We start from the raw sequence: 20686 nt of genomic DNA, 5'->3' as shown, positions 1-20686 counted from the left end.
AAGCTGTGGCCCAACAACTTAGTTCATATCTACACAAGAACCATATATATGAAAAATTCCAGTCTGGATTCAGGCCACACCACAGCACTGAGACGGCTCTAGTTAAGATAATTAATGATCTTCTTCTTGCCTCTGATCAAGGCTACATATCTCTCTTAGTGCTACTTGACCTTAGCACGGCTTTTGATACAATAGACCACAATATTCTCCTAGAAAGGTTAGAAAACATGGTTGGAGTCACTGGGACAGCCCTATCATGGCTCAGATCTTACCTAACAGAACGTTATCAGTATGTTAGGGTAAACAATTTATCTTCCAATTGTTCAAAAGTGAGATTTGGAATTCCGCAGGGGTCTATATTAGGACCATTACTATTTACACTATACATGTTACCGTTAGGCACAGTTATAAGTAACCATGGCGTAAACTTTCATTGTCATGCAGACGATACTCAACTGTACATATCAGCAAAACCTGATGACCAATACAGGTTAAAGAAAATGGAGGACTGTGTAAAAGACGTGAAAGGCTGGATGTCACACAACTTCCTCCTATTAAACAGTAACAAAACAGAGGTTCTCCTTCTGGGTCCAAAATTAGCAAGAAGTAAATTACCAGATTTAATCTTAAATCTCGCCGACTTTCCAGCCACACCTGGATCAACAGCAAAAAATCTTGGCGTTATAATAGATTCAGATTTATCATTCGATCAGCACATAGGCAACATCACTAGGACAGCTTTTCTACATCTTCGCAACATTGCCAAGATCAGAAATGCCCTGTCCCTGCGTGATGCGGAAACACTAGTACATGCCTTTATTACTTCTAGGCTAGACTACTGTAATGCGCTACTGTCAGGATGCACGAGCAAGAATTTAAACAAACTCCAACTAGTCCAATACGCCGCAGCCAGGGTCCTCACTAAAACTAGAAAATTTGAGCATATTAGTCCAGTGCTATCATCACTTCATTGGCTACCTATTAAATTCCGTATTGATTATAAAATCCTTTTATTGACTTATAAAGCCCTACATGGTCTTGCTCCTGAATACCTGCAAGACCTTATTTCTCATTATGAGCCATCACAACCACTCAGATCCCAGAGCACTGGCTTATTAATAGTCCCCAGAATTCAGAAGGTTGCAGCTGGGGGAAGAGCTTTTTCTTATAAAGCCCCCAAACTCTGGAATGATCTTCCAAAAACTGTTCAGGACTCAGACACAGTCTCAATCTTTAAGACTAGGCTGAAAACACACTTGTTCAGTTTAGCTTTTGGTAGCTAATGTTCCCCCTTAGATAAAGGCAGCAGATCCAGGGGTCCATGGACACAGGGAATTATAGTAAACTGAGACGCTGGTGCTGTCGTCCCGCTGCTCGTACGCGGTCACTCAAGTTTGTGGACGGTGGAGCGGAGGGATGCCAAACTGTTTCAGAGTGCTGCCGTGTCTGTGTGTCCTTCTGGTTCTCTCCTTTTAGTTAAGCTGTCATAGTCAGATCTGCCGGAGTCGTTAGCCACACTCTGTAAATGTTTACATTCCCTGTTTATGTACAAACGGATAGAACAAAACTAATTCCATTTACCTGCTTTCTTTCCGAGTATACAATCACCCATATGTCCGACTGGACACTGAAGGACGACTGACTGCCGAGCCCTCCTGCTACCCACTTCAGACCAGCTGCCCACGCCCCAGCTACCACCACCTACTTTGGATGAGCTGCCCACCCTACGCTGATGTTCTCATAGAATCCTACTTATTCCTAATACCAATATTACTGCTGTTAATATTAGTAATATAATCACTTGTAGGTAGTTTGACCAGAGGAGGATGGGTCCCCCCTGGTGAGCCTGGTTCCTCCCAAGGTTTCTTCCTCAGTTCTGAGGGAGTTTTTCCTTGCCACTGTTGCCCCTGGCTTGCCCACTGGGGGGTTTCTGTACATTCTTACAGTTCTCTTGAAACTTTTTCTTTTCTGAAATTCTGTAAAGCTACTTTGTGACAACATCCGTTGTAAAAAGCGCTATACAAATAAATTTGATTTGATTTGATAAAGAACCATGAGCTCTATATAGAACCATTTATGCTTAGTAGTTCTTTGCTATAATGATTCAATAAAGCATCAAAAATGGCATTGCTACTGTGATGATGTCCAGCTTGTAATGATACAAGAACCATTTTGGTGCCTTTCAAAAAAGTTCTATATAGAGCCCTATACAATGCATTCTCCATCACCCTGAAGAATCATTTCACCCTGCAATGAACTGTGCATGAAAATGGTTCTGTATAGAACTCTAAAGCTACATGTTTCATTATGAACCTTTTTCGTTATACATATAGAGAATATTATTAGCACTCACACACAGTACTGTGCAGAATGAGAGACTACCGTTTGTATTTTTCATTTCTGGCCATTAAGTACAAGTCATTATACTTAATGGCAAGATTAAACTGAGATTAGATTTTCAATAATGCACTTGCCTAAGTGGAAAGGCAAAGAAAAAAGGGTTTCTAATAACTGGGCAAGTCCTGGTCATCCACTAGAGCTGTCACCTACGTTCATCTTTAAGACTCCACTCTGGCATCGGAGCTGAAAAAACCACTGGTGTTTCTGTCCATCCTTCCATTGTGAGAAAACAGATCATCGAGTCGAAGCCACTCGAGAGTTTCTGTTCGACTAAATAGATTTTCTGTCGAGTTTGCTGGAATGATGGCGGTCTATGAAGTTTCTCCTAAAGCTGGAGTCAGCACAGCGCCCACGTGCTCCAGGAGCACTGTTTGTTTGTGTGTGTGTGTGTGTGCGTGTGTGTGTGTTTGTGGACCAGGTTTATGCTACACTGAAGGGACCAAAACCTGTTGATACTTTTACGTTGTGGGGACTTTTCATCTATGTGGTGACCAGCTTGTGGTAAATCATTACATTTTTCATTTTAAGGTAAGGGTAAGGTTAGGATTAAGGCTAGGACTAAGGTTAGGATTAGGCTAGAAATAGTTCTGGTTAAGGTTTAAGTCTCCAAGTAATGAATGGAAGTCTTTGCAAGGTCCCCACAATTCAATTCACAGAAACAAGATTGTGTGTGTGTGTGTGTGTGTGTTTGGTTTGACTTACTATACTTGCAACATGTGTGGTCCTCACTCAAGCATGTGTTGGTGTCACCATAAACTATCCATCCATCCATTTTCTAAGCCGCTTCTCCCTCAGGGTCGCAGGGGGTTGCTGGAGCCTATCCCAGCGGTCATCAGGCAGAAGGCAGGATACACCCTGGACAAGCCGCCAGTCCATCGCAGTTTATCAGTTCAGCCTGCAGCAGGTAGGGGTGGGAATCTCTAGGCACCTCACGATTATGATTCAATTATGATTCAGACGGTTCCGATGTGATTATAAAACAATAATCGATGCATCTAAATGCATCTTTTTTTTTCTATACAGGATTTCTATTTTCTCACTGTGTCAGGACTTGGTACTTTTAAAGCAAAGTGTTTGTAATGATCCAAAATGAATTTACTTCCCATATCTTTTATTAATAAATCAAATAGAAGTGATGTGGCAAGTGAACTGGAAGGCTCTCATTCACTGCTCTTGCTCACTATGTCAGTAAAATATCTTCGAAACGGGACGTGTGCAACGTAGCGCAAAAGCCCTGTTTCGCGATGGCTGTGAACTGGCGTGCAGACTGCAGGTCACACAGCAACAATGCGTTATTCGCAGCGCAGTTGGTTTCCTGGAACGTTAAATCTGTAATGAGAGACTGTCAAACACTAAAAAGTTGCGAAGATGAAATTTCACAAGACTCTTTAGAATTTTCTCGTTCCACCTAAAATTGTGCCGGGAAAATTCAAACAAGAGGCCAGAGAATATGAAGCGACTTCAGCCTCATTAAACAGTCGGACGTTGAGAGACATTTTACAATAAGCTGCTCTACTTCTGAGTAAAAGTTTTCTGGCGGAGATGGGAGGAAAGCAGCTATAGCTGAGCTAAAGCTTAAAGCAGAGCAAAGTGAGTCCACGTTTTCATTCATATTTTTAACCTAACGTATACTAGGACATTTGCACATACTAAGATGTACTGGACATAAATGTGGCTGCCAAGGTGGTCTGATTTTTGTTGAAAGGACAGAACAGCTCTTCTTAACATTTGTGTTGTGATCTAACTTGGCTTTTAATGCAGAGCTGATCGGATCATCCAGTATGGTTTTGTTATGTGCCGCCACAGACTGTACGGGTGCTGCACTTACCCACTTCCCAAGTTCCGCCTTTTGCATTCCGTCAACATTACGTTATAAATGAAATACTTACAAAATCGATTTTTTACATTTTGAATTGATTCAGAATCATTCAAGTCTGCATCGTGATGCATCTAAGAATTGATCCCAAAACACCAGCAGGCTTTGCAACTGAAGCTGCTACTATGTGAATGTGCTTCATTATACTATACACTCATGTTTCATATAATGACATAAATTGAATAGAACAGGAATAGGAGAGAGAAGATAAGAGCACTGGATAAGAGTGTCTGCTAAATGCTATAAATGAAAATGTAAATGCAAGAGAAAGCACTTTATATAGAATCTGTTCACTCTTCTCTCTCATGTTCATGCATTAGTGTGAAATGTAAAGAAAAACCAAAAAAGTGCTTTATTGTCCACTCAGAGAAAGTAGCTTTGCTAGTTACAAATAGGTTAAATTTCTCTCTTAGTGAACTATTTTAATGACTTCTTCTTCTTCTTCTTCTTCTTCTTCTTTTGGCTGCTCCCTTTAGGGGTCGTCATAGTGGATCATCTGCCTCCATCTTGCCCTATCTACTGCAAAGCTCCAAAATCAAGAGTTATAAAACCACAAACATGGCTTGGAGCCACGGTGCCCTTGCAAACTTTATAAGCTCCAAACTATAACAGCCACTGACCTAAAGGAACAATTTGTGGAAAAGCAATTTTCTCTCCCAGTCTCACCAACCTATGCTGTAAATCTTCACACTCGTCCATCATACTGTCCTAGAACCTGCCCCCCCCCTCTCTCTCTCCTGCTCTCCATTTTTGGTGATTTGATAACATCTCCCATGCATGCTTTTATGTATTGGCATGAGTGTATCATCCTGCTTTATTGTATTATTTGTTTATTGCATTTAGAAGGGGAGTCTGTACTTTGCTCAAGGGTAACACACTAGATTAGACACCACAGTGTGTTTTACAGTATTACGCTACCATACTGTTTGCTGGGCAACCCATTGTTGTTGACTCATGTATTCACCAGCCAGGATGAAGACAAGACGTTGATATTTAAGAGTAATTTATATGCCCATGCTATCTTCTTCCATTAATGCCATGTTAAGCGCTGAGATATTTGCACTGTAACTATGTGTAATTCTGTAGTGAGAGTTGTATCTGTGCATTTAACAATTAGTTCTAATGACACAATCAGATTGGTTAAGAAATGGTCCAGTGAGCCCTGTCTTGTTGTACATCACACAGTTGGCTGGGATGCAATGTGGATCGGGTGGCAGCTGAAGGCGGGGGCCTTGGCGTTCCGATCCTCGGCTAATGAAACTGGCTCTCAGAACATGGAACGTGACCTCTCTGACAGGGAAAGAGCCTGAGCTAGTGTATGAGGCTGAGAGATATGAACTAGATATAGTTGGGCTCACCGCAACACAGGGTGGGGGCTCTGGAACAAACTCTCTTGAAAGGGGTTGGACTTTATTCCATTCTGGAGTTGTCCAGGGTGAGAGGTGTCGGGCAGGAGTGGGCTTACTCATAGCACCCCAGCTCAGCACTTGTACGTTGGGGTTTTCTCGACGAGAGAGATGTTTCCCTGCACCTTCGGGTCTGGAAACGGGCTCTGACTGTTGTCTGTGCTTATGCACCGAACGGCAGTTCGGAGGACCAGGCCTTCTTGGAGACCCTGGAGGGGGTACTGGAAAGTGGGGGGTACTGGAAATTTTCTTGCTGGGTGACTTCAAGACTCATGTGGTCAATAACAGTGATACCTGGAAGGGCGTGATTGGGAGGAACAGCCTCTCTGATCTGAACCCGAGTGGTGTTTTGTTATTGGAGTTCTGTGCTCGCCACAGTCTGCCCATAACAAACACCAAGTTCGAACACAAAGGTGTGCATAAGCGCACATGGCATTAGGACACCTTAGGCTGCAGTTCATTGATCGACTTCATAGTTGTGTCATCGGATTTGCAACCATGTGTTTTGGACACCCGGGTGAAGAGAAGAGCGGACCTGTCAACCGATCACCAACTAGTGGTGAGTTGGATCAGATGATGGGTGAGAATACTGGACAGACCTGGCAGATCCAGACATGTTGTGAGGGTTTGTTGGGAATGTCTGGCAGAGGAACCTACCAGAAAGATCTTCAACTCCCACATCTGACAAAGCTTCGACTGCATACCGAGGGAGGCCAGTGACATAGAGTCCGAGTGGGCCCTGTTCCGTGCCTCCATTGTCGGTGCAGCGGATCGGAGCTGTGGCCGCAAGGTTGTAGGTGCCTGTCATGGCTGCAATCCCCAAACCTGTTGGTGGAACTCTCAGGTAAAGGAAGCCGTCAAGCTGAAGAAAGAGTCCTATCGGGCCTGGTTATGTTGTGGGACTCTGGAGGTAAAAGATGAGTACCAAAGGGCCAAGCGGGTCATGGCTTCAGTGGTAGCTGAAGCAAAAACTTGGGTGTGGGAGGAGTTTGGTGAGGACATGGAGAAAGACTGTCGCCAAGCACCAAGAAGGTTTTGGCAAACCATCAGGCGCCTCAGGACAGGAAAGCAGTTCTCAACCAATACTGTATACAGTGGGGCTTGGTGGCAGAGCACTGGGGGTGGATGAGATCCGCCTGGAATTCCTGAGGGCTCTGGTTGTTGTAGTACTGTCTTGGCCGACACGCCTCTGCAACGTTGCGTGGACATCTGGGGCAGTTCCCCTGGAATGGCAGACCGGGGTGGTGGTCCCTCTTTTTAAGAAAGGGGACTGGAGGGTGTGTTCCAACTATTGGGGATCACATTTCTCAGCCTACCCGGTAAGGTCTATGCAGAGGTACTGGATAAGAGAGTCTGACCGATTGTCGAATCTCAGCTAAAAGAGGAACAATGCGGGTTTCGCCCTGGTCATGGAACACTGAACCAGCCTTTTATCCTCACCAGGGTCCTGGAGGGTGCATGGGAGTTTGCCCAACCAGTCCACATGTGTTTTGTGGATTTGGAGAAGGCATTCGACTGCATCCCTCAGGGGATCCTGTGGGGAGTGCTCCGGGAGTACAGGGTGAGGGGCTCGTTGTTACGGGCCATTCAGTCCCTGTACAAACGGAGCAGGAGCTTGGTTCATATAGCTGGCAGTAAGTCGGATTGGTTTCCAGTTAGGGTTGGACTCCGCCAGGGCTGTCCATTGTCACCGATTCTGTTCATAACTCATATTGACAGAATTTCTCGGAACAGCCAAGTGGAGGAGGGTGTACGGTATGGTGGCCTGAGGATTTCATGTCTGCTTTTTGCGGATGATGTGGTCCTGTTGGCATCATCAAGCGGGGACTTCCAGCTTTCTCTGGACCAGTTTGCAGCCGAGTGTGAAGCAGCTGGGATGAAAATCGGCACCTCTAAATCTGAGACCATGGTCCTCAGTCAGAAAAGGGTGGAATGCACTGTCAGTGAATTCTTGCCCCAAGTGGAGGAGTTGAAATATCTCGGGATTTTGTTCACGAGTGAAGGAAGGATGGAGTGAGAGGTTGACAGGCAGATTGGTGTGGCGTCTGCAGCAATACGGACCCTATACCGGTCCATCATGGTGAAGAGAGAGCTGAGCCAGAAGGGCGATTTACCGGTTAATCTATGTTCCGACTCTCACCTATGGTCACAAGCTTTGGGTAGTGACCAAAAGAACGAGATCGCGGATACAAGCAGCTGAAGGGAGGCCTGGGCCTCTTTGCTTAGGCTGCTGCCCCTGTGACCTGGACTTGGATAAGCGGATGATGATGGATGGATGGATGGATGGATGGAAGTTGGTTGGGAAGTCTGTGCAGTTTGCTTGAGGAAGTGATGGTACCAGAATGCACTATGGAAAGCAAACAAGCCAACGAAGGGAGTGTGACTCTCTGGGCCAGCTAACCCTGTCTGGGCATTCATCTGGATGTGAAATTGACATGTGCCATCTACCTAAATAGTGTTGTGGACCAGATACACCCCTTCATGGCAGTGGTACTACCTGTCAGCAGGTTAAGGCACCCTGCCACACTGTGCACATTATTTGGGAATGAGTTAAGAAATATGACAATTAATTCAAGGTGTTGCCTTGACCTTCAGATTCCCAGATCTCAATGATGCATTTTACACCTGGTCTCTTCGTGTGACAAGTATGTGGGTTGTATCCTGATCACCCAGATCACGCACCCAGTGGCGTATTGCATTGGCAGGAGTTTTGGTTGTCGAATGTGTCTTGGAGAAATGCATGTGTTTACTCTGCTGTAACATGTGGCTCAACTGGGATTTAAAGGATCTGCACCTTGGTGCCAGACACATCAGAGTCAATACTTTGGCAGGACAGAGCTGTTTTTGCAGAGGACCACTACATTAGGTCATAATGTTTTGCCTGTATTTGATTCAATACAATATGCTATGATACAATATGATATATAATTAAATACAATACACACACACACACACACACACACACACACACTTCTTCTAAGCTAAGGGTCATGGGGTAGCTGGAGCTTATCCCAGCAGTCATCGGGTGGAAGGTAGGATACACCCTGGACAGATCACCAGTCTATCGCAGGGCTAAATACAATACAATAAGATACCCCTATTATCTGTATATCCACCAGCCTGTCTGCCTGCCTATTTATCTCTCTACCGTATTTTACTGAAAGAGCCAGTCAGCCCTGCACTCGTCTGTTACCCACTGTGATTTTATGATAAAATAAATACAGAAAAAGTGCAGTTTTCTGTGAATTATTCATGAATAACTCTGACAAGGACAGCAGAGTGAAACCTCATTTAATGACAGAATGATGAGGTGTGAGTGAGTTGCTGAATTACACAAGAACAAGGACACCAGGGATACAGATGTGGCGATGGTAACCATGCCCAGTAGTTAAAACCACTATTACTCATGTGTCTGCCTTTGAGCTCGCAGAATGGTAGAGTCTGAAAAAACATAATTACCAAGCAACAAATTGAAAACCTAAAAAAGACACGAGCACATGATTTGTTTTCAGCCTTCTTCCTTTGTCATTCAAAGCACAATAAGTCCATTGGGACAGACAGCATAGCAGCTGAAATTTAACCTTGAAAGAAATATGGCCACTGCTCCAACATGTCACGCACCTTTAAATGCCTTCACTCACCCTCTGTTGGCTGCCCAGCAATAAAGCAGATGAAAGAGAGGAACAACATGGAATATTTATAGTCATGCTATGCTGCAGGTCATAGAGTGTTTATAAGGCAGCACACGCAGCTAGCGCTGCTGCAGCTTGAAGGAGAGATAAATGAGGGGAGATTTTGTGTCCCGGTAGAAAACACTCAGTAAAATGCGAGGCAATCAATTTCCTCCCGCACACACATAAAACAGCAGCGGAAAAGACTCAGAACAGCACCAAGAAAAATGAGCCGGTGAGCTGGAGTGGGTGACTGGAAATGAGAGTGGTGACAGAAAAAAGAGAACATAGTGACAAGTAGCGGAGAAACAAACAGCTGAGAGCACAGCAGTCACAAATATTCTTCAATTTGTTTGAGAGTTGTTCATTTTAACAGGTCCTTTTCCAAGAGGAACACTGTTGGAAAGCTGATGTGCTTTATATATGTGCATATATGTATGAGTAGTCTAGGTAGGACAGATATAGTTACATTCTTCCTAACACAAGAACATATGATCTCTTAACCAATCCAGAATTTTCTCTTGCTTGTTTACTAAAGCACAGTAGTACATTCATTCACTGTATTCTTAAACTGTATTGTATCTGTCTGTCAGCAATAATATACAACTACCTCTTTTGGTTCCTTAAAGAAAAAAAATGCATGAATGTGAAAAATCTTTTTAAAATTTCCACATAATATAAAGGTTCTATACTGATTAATTTTTTCTAGTACTTTCCTAGTGTGTCTTTCCTAAAGCCTTTACATTAACCCCTTTACAGGCCATGGGTCCATCAGCAGGCCCAAAGTTTTATTACACACTTCTGTACCCTAAGAATAGGTCAACCATTTTTTATTGAAGTCCTTGTAGTTACTGAATAATGTATGTAATAAGTACATGTAATACGTTTATGCAATAGTATGTAATAAGCTTAATTAACTTCATTCAGTTATGCCACACATTTCCATTCAAACAAATAGAATCAACGTTTAAACATTTCAGTGCAACTCAATTGAATTTCATTGGAACAGAATTCTCTTTGGATCAAATAAAGCAGTTTTCTTTTATTGAAAGACACTTTTCCTAACTTTTCTCCATGTTACATACACTAGTTACTTGAGGACAACGCAACTCATTTATTTATTGTCGACATATTTTCAGTTTCTAAGTCCAACAAGCCAATTTTTTTTTAGTCTGTCTGTTTATCTACCAGCCTCTTAACACTATAATTCCAAAAGTATTCATTCACCCATCCAAATCATTGAATTCAGGTGATTAAATCACTTTCTTGGCCACAGGTGTATAAAACCAAGCAATGCTTCTACAAGCATTTGTGAAAGAATGGGTCTCTCTCAGGAGCTCAGTGAATTCCACCATGGTACCGTGATAGGATGCCACATGTGCACAAGTCCAGTAATGAAATTTCCTCACTACTAAATATTCCACAGTCAACTGTCAGTGGTATTGTAACAAAGTGGAAGCGATTGGGAATGACAGCAACTCAACCTCAAAGTGGTAGGCCACGTAAAATTACAGGGCAGGGTCAGCGGATGCTGAGGCACATAGTGTGCAGAGGTCACCAACTCTCTGCAGTCAATCACTACAGACCTCCAAACTTCATACAGCCTTCAGATTATCTTAAGAACAGTGTAGAGAGCTTCACAGAATGGGTTTCCATGGCCGAGCAGCTGCATCCAAGCCTTATACCACCAAGCACAATGCAAAGCATCGAATGCAGTGGTGTAAAGCGCCGCCACTGGACTCTAGAGCAGTGGAGACGTGTTCTCTGGAGTAATGAATCATGTTTCTCCGTCTGGCAATCCGATGGACGAGTCTGGGTTTGGTGGTTGCCAGGAGAACGGTACTTGTCTGACTGCATTGTGCCAAGTGTAAAGTTTGGTGGAGGGGGATTATGGTGTGGGGTTCTTTCTCAAGAGTTGAGCTCGGCCCCTTGGTTCCAGTGAAAGGAACTCTTAATGCTTCAGCAGACCAAGAGATTTTGGACAATTTCATGCCCCCAACTTTGTGGGAACAGTTTGGAGACAGCCCCTTCCTGTTCCACCATTACTGAACACCAGTGCATAAAGCAAGATCCATAAAGACATGGATGAGCAAGTTTGGTGTAGAAGAACCAGAGTCCTGACCTACTCTTAAAATAATGAACAGCTGGATTTCTAATGGATTACTAGTCATGGGCAGAATGTTCTTGCTGCCTGGGTGAGACTTCCTGTCAGGCTTCAGGCAGCAGCTAACACAAGCAGGTGTGAAAAAAATGTCAGTATAAAAGCACTAATACAAAGACTGCTCTGCAAGATTACAAAGAAACAAAATGTGTTACTGCACCGCCATCTGGGGGTGATTTTATGCCTTACAGGTGGCTACTCAGCTATACCCATGAGAAGCTTCAGGGAATGGAAATTGGTCCTGCAAGGCCTCAGCAGCACCTGCTCTAACACATCTGTTTCAACTCACAAAGGCCTTGACAATTAACTGATGAGATGAAATGGCTATGTTGGAGATGGGAAAACAGAAGTGTGGACCTTTCTTCATTAGGGAAGCTCACTAAAGAAACATGATGTTTTGCAGGTTCAGAAATACCAGGGCCCTCAAAATTTCGAAAATCAACTTTAGTTACATAGAGATTATCTCTGTTGAAAATGTCATTGAAGATAATATACTGCATGATGAGTGCTACAAATATATGTTATATAGACGGAGAAGCGGCTTAGAAAATGGATGGATGGATGGATGGACTTATTTCATTATGGAGAAAAAACTAAAATGAAAATAGATCTGGAACAAGAACAATAAACTTACCACTGAAGTGTTCATACTGTGTACCAGGCTTTCAAATGTTCTCTCAAGCTGACTTCACTTAACAGTCTGGTTGTTCATTCAAATGAGAAAAACATGTCACTTTGTATGAGCTTCACATAGCCTACAATTATGTAATGGATTATGTCAGAATATTTATGTGGAAGTCCAAAAATGTTAGCTTGGCTGCATAATGTGTACTAATTACTAATATGTAATTAGCGTTTTGGTCACTTCAGCCCTCTATTTGGTAACAGGTGGATAAAATTAAGCATAAATCTATGTAATTTCCATAGACAAACAGTGGTACTAGAATGAAGTTGTACTGTAGCTTTTAGTGTATAATTGTCATAAAAAAACACCAATGTAACAAGTCAGTTTGTCAAAGTTCAAGTCTGCTAGAGCTGCCATGGTCAACTGTAAGTGCTACTATTATGAAATGGAAAGTTACATAAAGTGAACCACCGAGTGCTCCCATGTTTTTTTTTTAATTATTGCAAAACTGTCTTTTTACAAGAATAAATAATAATGAGTGTATGTAAGTTCATAGGTGCAGGATGGTGTTGATCAGTTTAGCAGACTTGTTGGTTTAGGAAGTCTGCGGTTTCTGGTAAAAAATAAATTGTAGATCAAATTTCAAATAAAATGCCATAAGCTGCACACAATCCAAAGTTGGTACCGAATAACCCCTGAGTTATTAAGGGGGATTGTATAATTCCAATGTGACCTGGTCCATAGGGTATTAGTGTTCCTTTGTGTTGTATAACCCAGTGCCTGGCATCATTTGCCTCAATTCACTGAAACAATTCATTCCATTCTGCAATGTTTCAGGTGCACAAGGCAGCTCATCAACTGTGACCACAGGTTAACTAAGCACTCCCTCAATCTATAGCTTACATAATCACTGACTGAGCTACAAACCAATTAATTGTCCAAAAGCACTCCCTCAAATTAGCCTATGCATTAATTTACATGTGACTTGTAGGCTACTCAGTTAATACATTTTATGCCCTTGATGTGAAATTATTTAAAAGTTAGCCTATAAAAACCCTGACAGTGATGTTAGTGTGGAAGAAAAAATCACATAATCTTCAAATATCAGTCAGAATACAAATAATGCTTGGGCCCATCCACAATCCACAATGTGTGTTGTCCATGTATGTTATTAATTGCATATTTTTTACTTGGCATGTTGCTAAATGTAAAAGTTTTGGTCACTGAACTGCACTCTGGTAGGAGGGTGGGTGGTGAACAAGTGTTTCTAATCACAAGATTTTTGGAGCTTGAGTAACTATAGTTCACACCATTTGTTTGACCCCTTACAAACTGGCCTGTGTATTTTAAATGTGCATGACTTAGGTTAAGTAACTGGATGGTAAATGGGATTGACTTTTAGACAAGTGGCTATGGCTGGTTGTTATAGCTACAACTAAGCAAATAAGTTAATAGAATAAGCTTTTAGGAGCCAACAAATGGAAGGTTGTTGATTCAAGTCCAATGACTAACTAGGTATATCTGGCAGTACCCCTGGGCAAGGCACTCAACCCCCCACTGCCCAGGGGCACTGCTCTGTTGGCAATGCTGTGCTGCTCCCAGATTGGGCATAGATAGGCAGCAAAGTGATGAATTTCCCTTGTAGGACTAATAAAGTACATAACATAACATCTTCAGTTAAAAAAAAAAAATTCACAAATGACACGTCGGTAGTCACCTGTTAATAAGTGTGGAGCAGGGGCATCACTAGTGTCCCAGTTAAATGTTGGCATGACACAGGGTGGAAAGTATTTAAGCTACTTTTCCCATTTTAACTTTGAACTTTGGGCCAAACTACAAGACATAAACATTATATCACTATAGACACTACATTCCCAGCATGTTTTCTCTGAACTCTTTCAGTTCTCATAGTCAGGCTGTACGATAAGCTGCAAACGGGAGCTAATTTGAGCAAGACAATGCCAAACAACATTTTGCATGTATTACAACAGCATTGCTCCATATTAAGAGTCCAGGTGCTAAACTGGCCTGCCTGCAGGCACCACTGAAAACATTTGGTGCATTATGAAATGAAAAATATGACAAATGAGCAGCTGACATCATATGTTAAACAAGAACAGGAAAAAATTTCACTTTCAAAACTACAGTAGTGTCTCCTTAGTTCCCAAACGCTTAAAGAGTACTGTGATGAAACATTGCAGTAAACATGCCCCTGTCCCCACTTTTTTGGAATGGCATCAATTTCAAAATGGGCATGTATTTTTCAAAAAACAATAAAATTTCTCCTTTGGATATGGATATGTATCTCCTTGGACACTGGATATGCTGTCTTTGTAGCATTTTTCCTTTAAAAACTATGGTTTACCTGATTTGCACATTGTTGCATTCTATTTTTATTTACATTCTCCACCGCGCCCCCACCTTTTTTGGAAATGTGTTGTATTTAGCAGCATGTATTTATAGGTTTAACAGCAAATCAACAATAGTAATGCTAAAGTTTGTTTTAGCGATTAACCACTTGTCACCTACCAATGTTACAGATTAGACCACTAAATCGAGGCATTAGTGAAGTTAGAGACTTATGAAGTCAAGTTGAATTTAATGCACTTAAAGTACTGTATGATTTATAACAACTCACTTTGCAAGTTTTTTTTGTCTTGAATTATTTTGCATGCATTTTGAAATGGAAACTTAAGTAGAGAAGTGAGAGGACATGGGAGGCAAAGCACATTTTATTATGTCTAGATGGACACATTTTCCTGCTTAGAGTTTTCAGTCAAAAAAGTTCTGTTTGTATGACTGACAATGAAAGACATTGGGCCGTGCCCCTTTATTTTAAAGTGTGCCCCAGTGCCACCAGCTGGACAGAAACACTGCTGGTGTATACCCAAGGGTTGGTTTTGGTTATTAATATTAACAGGAAACCTGATACTGCAACAAATACTTAAAATGTATATATTGCGTGGTAACAAACAGTTTCAATTGTTTCAATAGTTTATTAATGAAGCAAAGTAACAGTTCCAATGAACAAGAGTTGCTTACCTCTTCACACTTGGTCACACTGCTCATAACATTCAACAAACATTTCTGACCTGTCAGCATTATTTCCCTCATCTCACTCATTCACAACAGATTTAGCCAATAGTTTGTTTGTAGCAATAACATAAAATAACTGCTTTTGATTCCCTAAAAAAACTTTCAGTGGATTTGTTCTTTAGAAGAATAATCCAGCATTTTAAACCTTATCCATCTACTGTATCTGTAGTGCACAGATATAGAGTACAGTGTATAAAGACGTCTCTGTTCTGTACTAATGTCCCACATACAGACTCAAAAATGTTTAGATCTCAAACACAAAATCTAAATTATAATGATGAAGATATGGTGACAATTCACTTACACTATTGGGTGACATGTCCTTCATTAACTTTCTATGAAAGCTTTTTTAAAATGCTGGCAATCCTCAGATTCATCAGCTGAAACGATGTTACAAAGTGTTCTTCGATATGTTACATGCAATTACACTTTTCCACCAGAGAGGTCTCCAAATCCCCAAAACTTACATAGTGTAGTCTTAAATTACTGTCCGGTATAAAGGTACACAATGGATGTAGATAGAGATTAGAAAAATACTAGAGTACTCCTTTAAAAATCCATTCACTGAAAGGTTCTTTAGGGAATCAAAGGAAGTTCTTCTTTCCAGGGGAGTAACTATGTATCTCCACATATAGATAGTGACATTATTATACACCCAGGATCTAATTTCTTAACAACACACCTGACCAGTTAGCCTCCAGCAACAGTACACCGACAGAACTTCATCTCCCTCTTATTTATAACGCATCTCATGGCATATTCATTATTCTTAAATTTGTAAAACTTAAATAAGTAGTATAACATAAACATTTAAATAAATATTAGATATTAAAAGGTGAGGTGGCATACCATGAGAGAACTGAGTTGTTTTACGCAACCGTAAGTAAACAAGCAAATTACATTGTTGTTTTTTTTTTCGGATTAATTGAAAGTATTGTTGTGTAGGGTCATTTCCCTGCACTGGGGCTCATTATTCTTCACCTGAGTTTTGGAAATGATTTCCACTCAATTAAAGGGTTTTCAAAAGAAAGCAGTTTTGTTGATTCAATATAATTTACTCAAATTAGCTAATCTTTATACCACATTCCCAACTCAACTCATTAGACTTCATTGAGCTTGATGTTAACTGTGCTGATGCAACTTTATCCTACTAGAGCTGTTTTAAAAGCGGTCACTCTGGTGTCCAGTCAGTTTAGCAACACACTCAGCAATAAATGACATCTAGGCATTAACAAGACCAACCAAAACTAGCTTAAATATAGGCTGCAAGCATATGCATAAGGGAAGATAGCCTTGGAGGAAAGACAACACAGAGATAGTACCTAAAACAAGGCAAAAAAAAAAACATGGCCAAAGAGACAAAGAGAAAATACAATATTTGAATCCACAAAATAATCAAAAAATCCTCAAAACAGTACCTATTTTAGGCACAACACACTTCATTTGTTTTGAGTGTGCGTCTCATTAGGTGGAAATCCCGAGAGAAAAACAGTCTTTCTCTTTTATTTGACCTGATTGGCTGATTTAACATTTATGACAATACATTAAGTGCATTTGAAAAAATGGTCCAATTCAATTAATATTGATTTGTTGTCCTAATATGTACAAGAGGCAGTTCTACATTGTTTAACTGAATGTAAGATCCGCTTCTTCTACAGCATCACATCTAGGAACCCTTTTGGCATCTTTATTTTATGCAGTTACTCTCCCCCTTCAAAGGAGAATTCAACCCATTTTCCAAACCTTTTGCATAATTCATCACCATCCAGAGTAGTTTGATGTGAAACGGTTCAGTGTAAACTTACAGGCTCTGATGTCTTTACAGTGGTCGTGATAGGAACCAAGGGTTGCAATGTCTACAACCCAAATACAGCCTTTTGTTTACTGTCCAAAATGACCAGTGAGCATCCACGTTCCCTGTGACCTTTACATGTAATGTTAATAACTGTGTAAAAAAGTGCTAACTAAAAATAAAAAGCATTTTATTTGGAAGCTGTTTTGCCTCACAACACTCTGCATGCACTTTCTGCCATTAATGGATTCGTAAAACTACATTGTGGCCAAAAAACTTATGTTCATCATTATGTGCATTAGACAGTTCAATGGTTCATAACCATTTAAGGAAATAATTTTCTGTGAGGGAGCTTCCCATGAGTTCCCATCAGTTCCCATCACAGCCCTTGTTAACAATTCTGATCAAGTTTCTTTCCAACAGAGCATTTCTCATCAAATCACTCCAAGTGGCTTTGTTTACATATTAACCATTTAATTATACAGATATCTACACTTTTTAAAAGTCGGTGGAATTCGCCTTCAGCGTTTGGCTCCTCATGAAACGGTTTGAGGTCAGCAGTCCAGCATCTTCCTGAACTCCCTCCTGAAGCTGGGGTCCAGGAATGCGTAGAGGAAGGGGTTGAGGCAGGAGTTGGCGTAACTCAGGCACGTAATGAAATAGGAGACTCCCGCCAACAGCGGCGTGTTGGGCAGCTCCGCGGTGAGCGCGACCACCGTACTCAGGTGAAAGGGGGTCCAGCAGAGCAGGCACACGGCCAGCACCACGGATACCATCACGGTCACCTTCCTCTTGACCTTGTCCAGCGCTTTGCCGCTCGCGCGCCGCAGCTTGCAGAGCATGAGGCCGTACAGGACGCATATGATGGACACGGGGAGCACGAAGCTGAGCATGAGCGTGTAGATCCGGGTGGCCGCGAACCAGAAGGCCTCCGGACGCGGCAACGTCAGCACGCAGCTCGGCCTGTCGTCACCGGGGCTCACGTGCATGCCGGCGAAGAAGGTGAAGGGCGCCACGAGGAGCACGACGAGCGCCCACACGCACGCGCTCAGCGCCCAGGCCAGCCCGCGCGTGCGTCGCGCCACGCGTCTCGAGCGCAGCGCGGACGCCACCACCGCGTACCGGTCCGCGCTCATGAGCGCCACGAAGTAGACGCTGGAGAAGATGTTGTAGTGGTCTATGGAGAGCACCGCTCTGCACGCCAGCTCGCCGAAGGGCCAGCGGCGGAGCACGTGCTCGGCGATGCTCGCGGGAAGCACGAGCGCGAACAGGTCGTCGGCGATGGCCAGGTTCAGGATGAACACGTTCGTCACGCTCTTCATGCCGGGCGCTCTCGCGATCACGCAGATGACCGCGTGTTTCCCGCGAGCCCCACCGCGCAGATGAGCGCGTACACGAGCGGCAGCCAGAGGGAGAAGTCCGAGCCGGAGGACGTGCAGTTCTGCGGGGGAGAGGCAGAGGACAGGTTGCAGGGGGCGAGCCGGGGCGCGGACGTGTTGTCCATTTGGCTGGACACTGATGAGAAAGAGGCAAAAAGTATCCAGGGTTATTCTAAACTCTCCTTGGAGCAGCAATGTATCAACATATCTAAATAATTACTTATTTAATAAAGTTTTCTTGTAATGTTGACTTAATATTTAGAAATAATCACTTTTTTCATTGTTTTTTTTTTCCAAAATATGACTTAGAATCTTGAAATAATTTCTCAATTTTTGAATATTATCTCAAAATCTCGAAATAACATCTCATTTTTAAAATATTGACTTAGAATCTAGAAATAATTACTCGCTTTAATTAACTTAGAATCTAATTAACCTACTCATATTTAAAAAGTAGCTTAGAATCTCGAGTTTTTTAAATATTAACTTTAAATGTCAACAATTTTGAAAGAATGACTTATTTTTTAATATTGACTTTGTTCATAATATCAGCTTAGTATGTTGAAATGTTATTTGTTCAAAATATTGACTTAGTATCTCAAAAAATGACTAATTAACTCGATATTTTGAGATACTATGTGAAAACAATATCATATTACAGTTTAAGAATAAAGTAATTATTTTGGGATGATTAGAATTTCTAAGTCATTAAGAAATAATAAGTCATTATTTTAATATAATAAGCCAGTATTTTGAGAAAATAAGATATTTCAACATAGCCGCCTTTTTGAGAGAAGTCATAGTTCAGACACAATATGTCAATAAATATGTTGACAAAAGTAATAATTGTTTCGACATAGTGGGTAAACATTTGAACATAATAAGTCACTATTCTAAGTCAATAAAGTGAGATCTGGTATCTCAAATAAGCTAAAATGGACATCCTTGTATCTAATTGAACATCATAGTCTACGGAACAATGTCCAGCATTAAGGCTAACAGATTATCACACATATGCAGCGTTAGGGTTCACATGCAAAGTTGGTTCTTTTTACTAATTCCACATGTTGATTTGGATCAGTTCAGGTTAAATGGGACACTTCAGTTTATGCTCTGTGTTGCTTTTGTTAGCCAATGTTAACAAATGTCCTGAAGACATTGCCTTTTTCACACAGTCTTTAAAACTAGTAGGCTTTGACAGTGATTTAAAACACCATGCAACCCTAATCAGTTTAAATACTGAAGCAGTGACCCACTGGTGGACCAATCTTTCCAGCCAGTATGGGTAAGGAGGTGCAACACTTGGTGGGGAAACAAAAATCAGCATATTTCATAGATATTTAGTAGCAGTTTAAATAAAACTTAGTTTATGATAAACTTAATTTTTACCAAAAAATGTCTCTTTCTCCGGATTCAACACATATCTTTACTTTTTAGTTCTCCACAAGCCAGTCTTTTAAGCATAGCCTGTGCACTTCAGTAAGTTAAAACATACAGCAAAAAGCACTTCACATCAGTGTAAAGGTTATGTGCATTCAATAAAAGCTTATGCACTTAAGACCAAAGAGAAAGCGCAAAACTGCTAAATAGTGATTTCCACATGAATACAATACGTTACATCAACACAATGAGTGCCAAAAGCAAGTCAGTTTAAAGACATAATGGTGATAATGTGTTTTACTCATGTAGTGCATATAGTTTTGCGCAGTAGAGAGTAGCTCACTGGTGAAGTTCCGTCATGCAGCGTTTCTCAGCAGCTCTGCTCCCCTTCCAGTGTAGAAGTGATGTTGATTGCCAATGCGCTGCTTTAGGTCTTAAGAGATTCAGGCGCGGGACTGATGAGAGCTCGGGCTCTATTACCACTAGGGGACTGAATCTAACCTAATAAGCCTGAGCAGCAGGAGCAGGGTTGAGATTCACTGTGACATTAGTAGGAGCCGAGCTGAGTGCCATGGCCTCCAGGCTGAATACAAAACAAGCTGGTTTATTCCAGCTATCCAAATGTTTTTTTAAAGGCAAAAGAATGGCAAAATGTGGTGCTTCTAAAGGCTGCTGTATACAAGATCCAGCAGGTCTAGGGTGCTGCATTAAAGCAGGAATATTGTAGATAAGAATTTATGAAATGTAAGATACAAATGGCTTACAGCCTTAAAAATGAAAGGGCCAGAATGGTTATTTGGAGCGATGCCATTAAAAAACCACCTTTGGTTCAATCAAGAAGCTTTCAATGTTGAGTTCTTTAAAATGAATTCTCCATCTCTAAATACTTGCCCATTGGCT

The 20686-nt window shown here is 41.6% G+C and overlaps 1 protein-coding gene across 1 annotated transcript; it reads right to left on the bottom strand.

Moving 5' to 3' along the window:
* Positions 1 to 17345: 17345 nt before the first annotated feature.
* On the bottom strand, positions 17346 to 18552 carry LOC108432203 (neuropeptides B/W receptor type 1). Its single transcript, XM_037541662.1, is given in 2 exon segments — positions 17346 to 18381; positions 18384 to 18552. Coding segments are annotated over 2 exon segments (948 nt in total). The 5' UTR covers positions 18532 to 18552; the 3' UTR covers positions 17346 to 17581.
* Positions 18553 to 20686: the final 2134 nt, after the last annotated feature.

Source organism: Pygocentrus nattereri, chromosome 9 (assembly GCF_015220715.1).
Source record: "Pygocentrus nattereri isolate fPygNat1 chromosome 9, fPygNat1.pri, whole genome shotgun sequence".
In the NCBI taxonomy this organism is placed as follows: Eukaryota; Metazoa; Chordata; class Actinopteri; order Characiformes; family Serrasalmidae; genus Pygocentrus; species Pygocentrus nattereri.
This window is presented reverse-complemented; position numbering and strand designations above follow the sequence as displayed.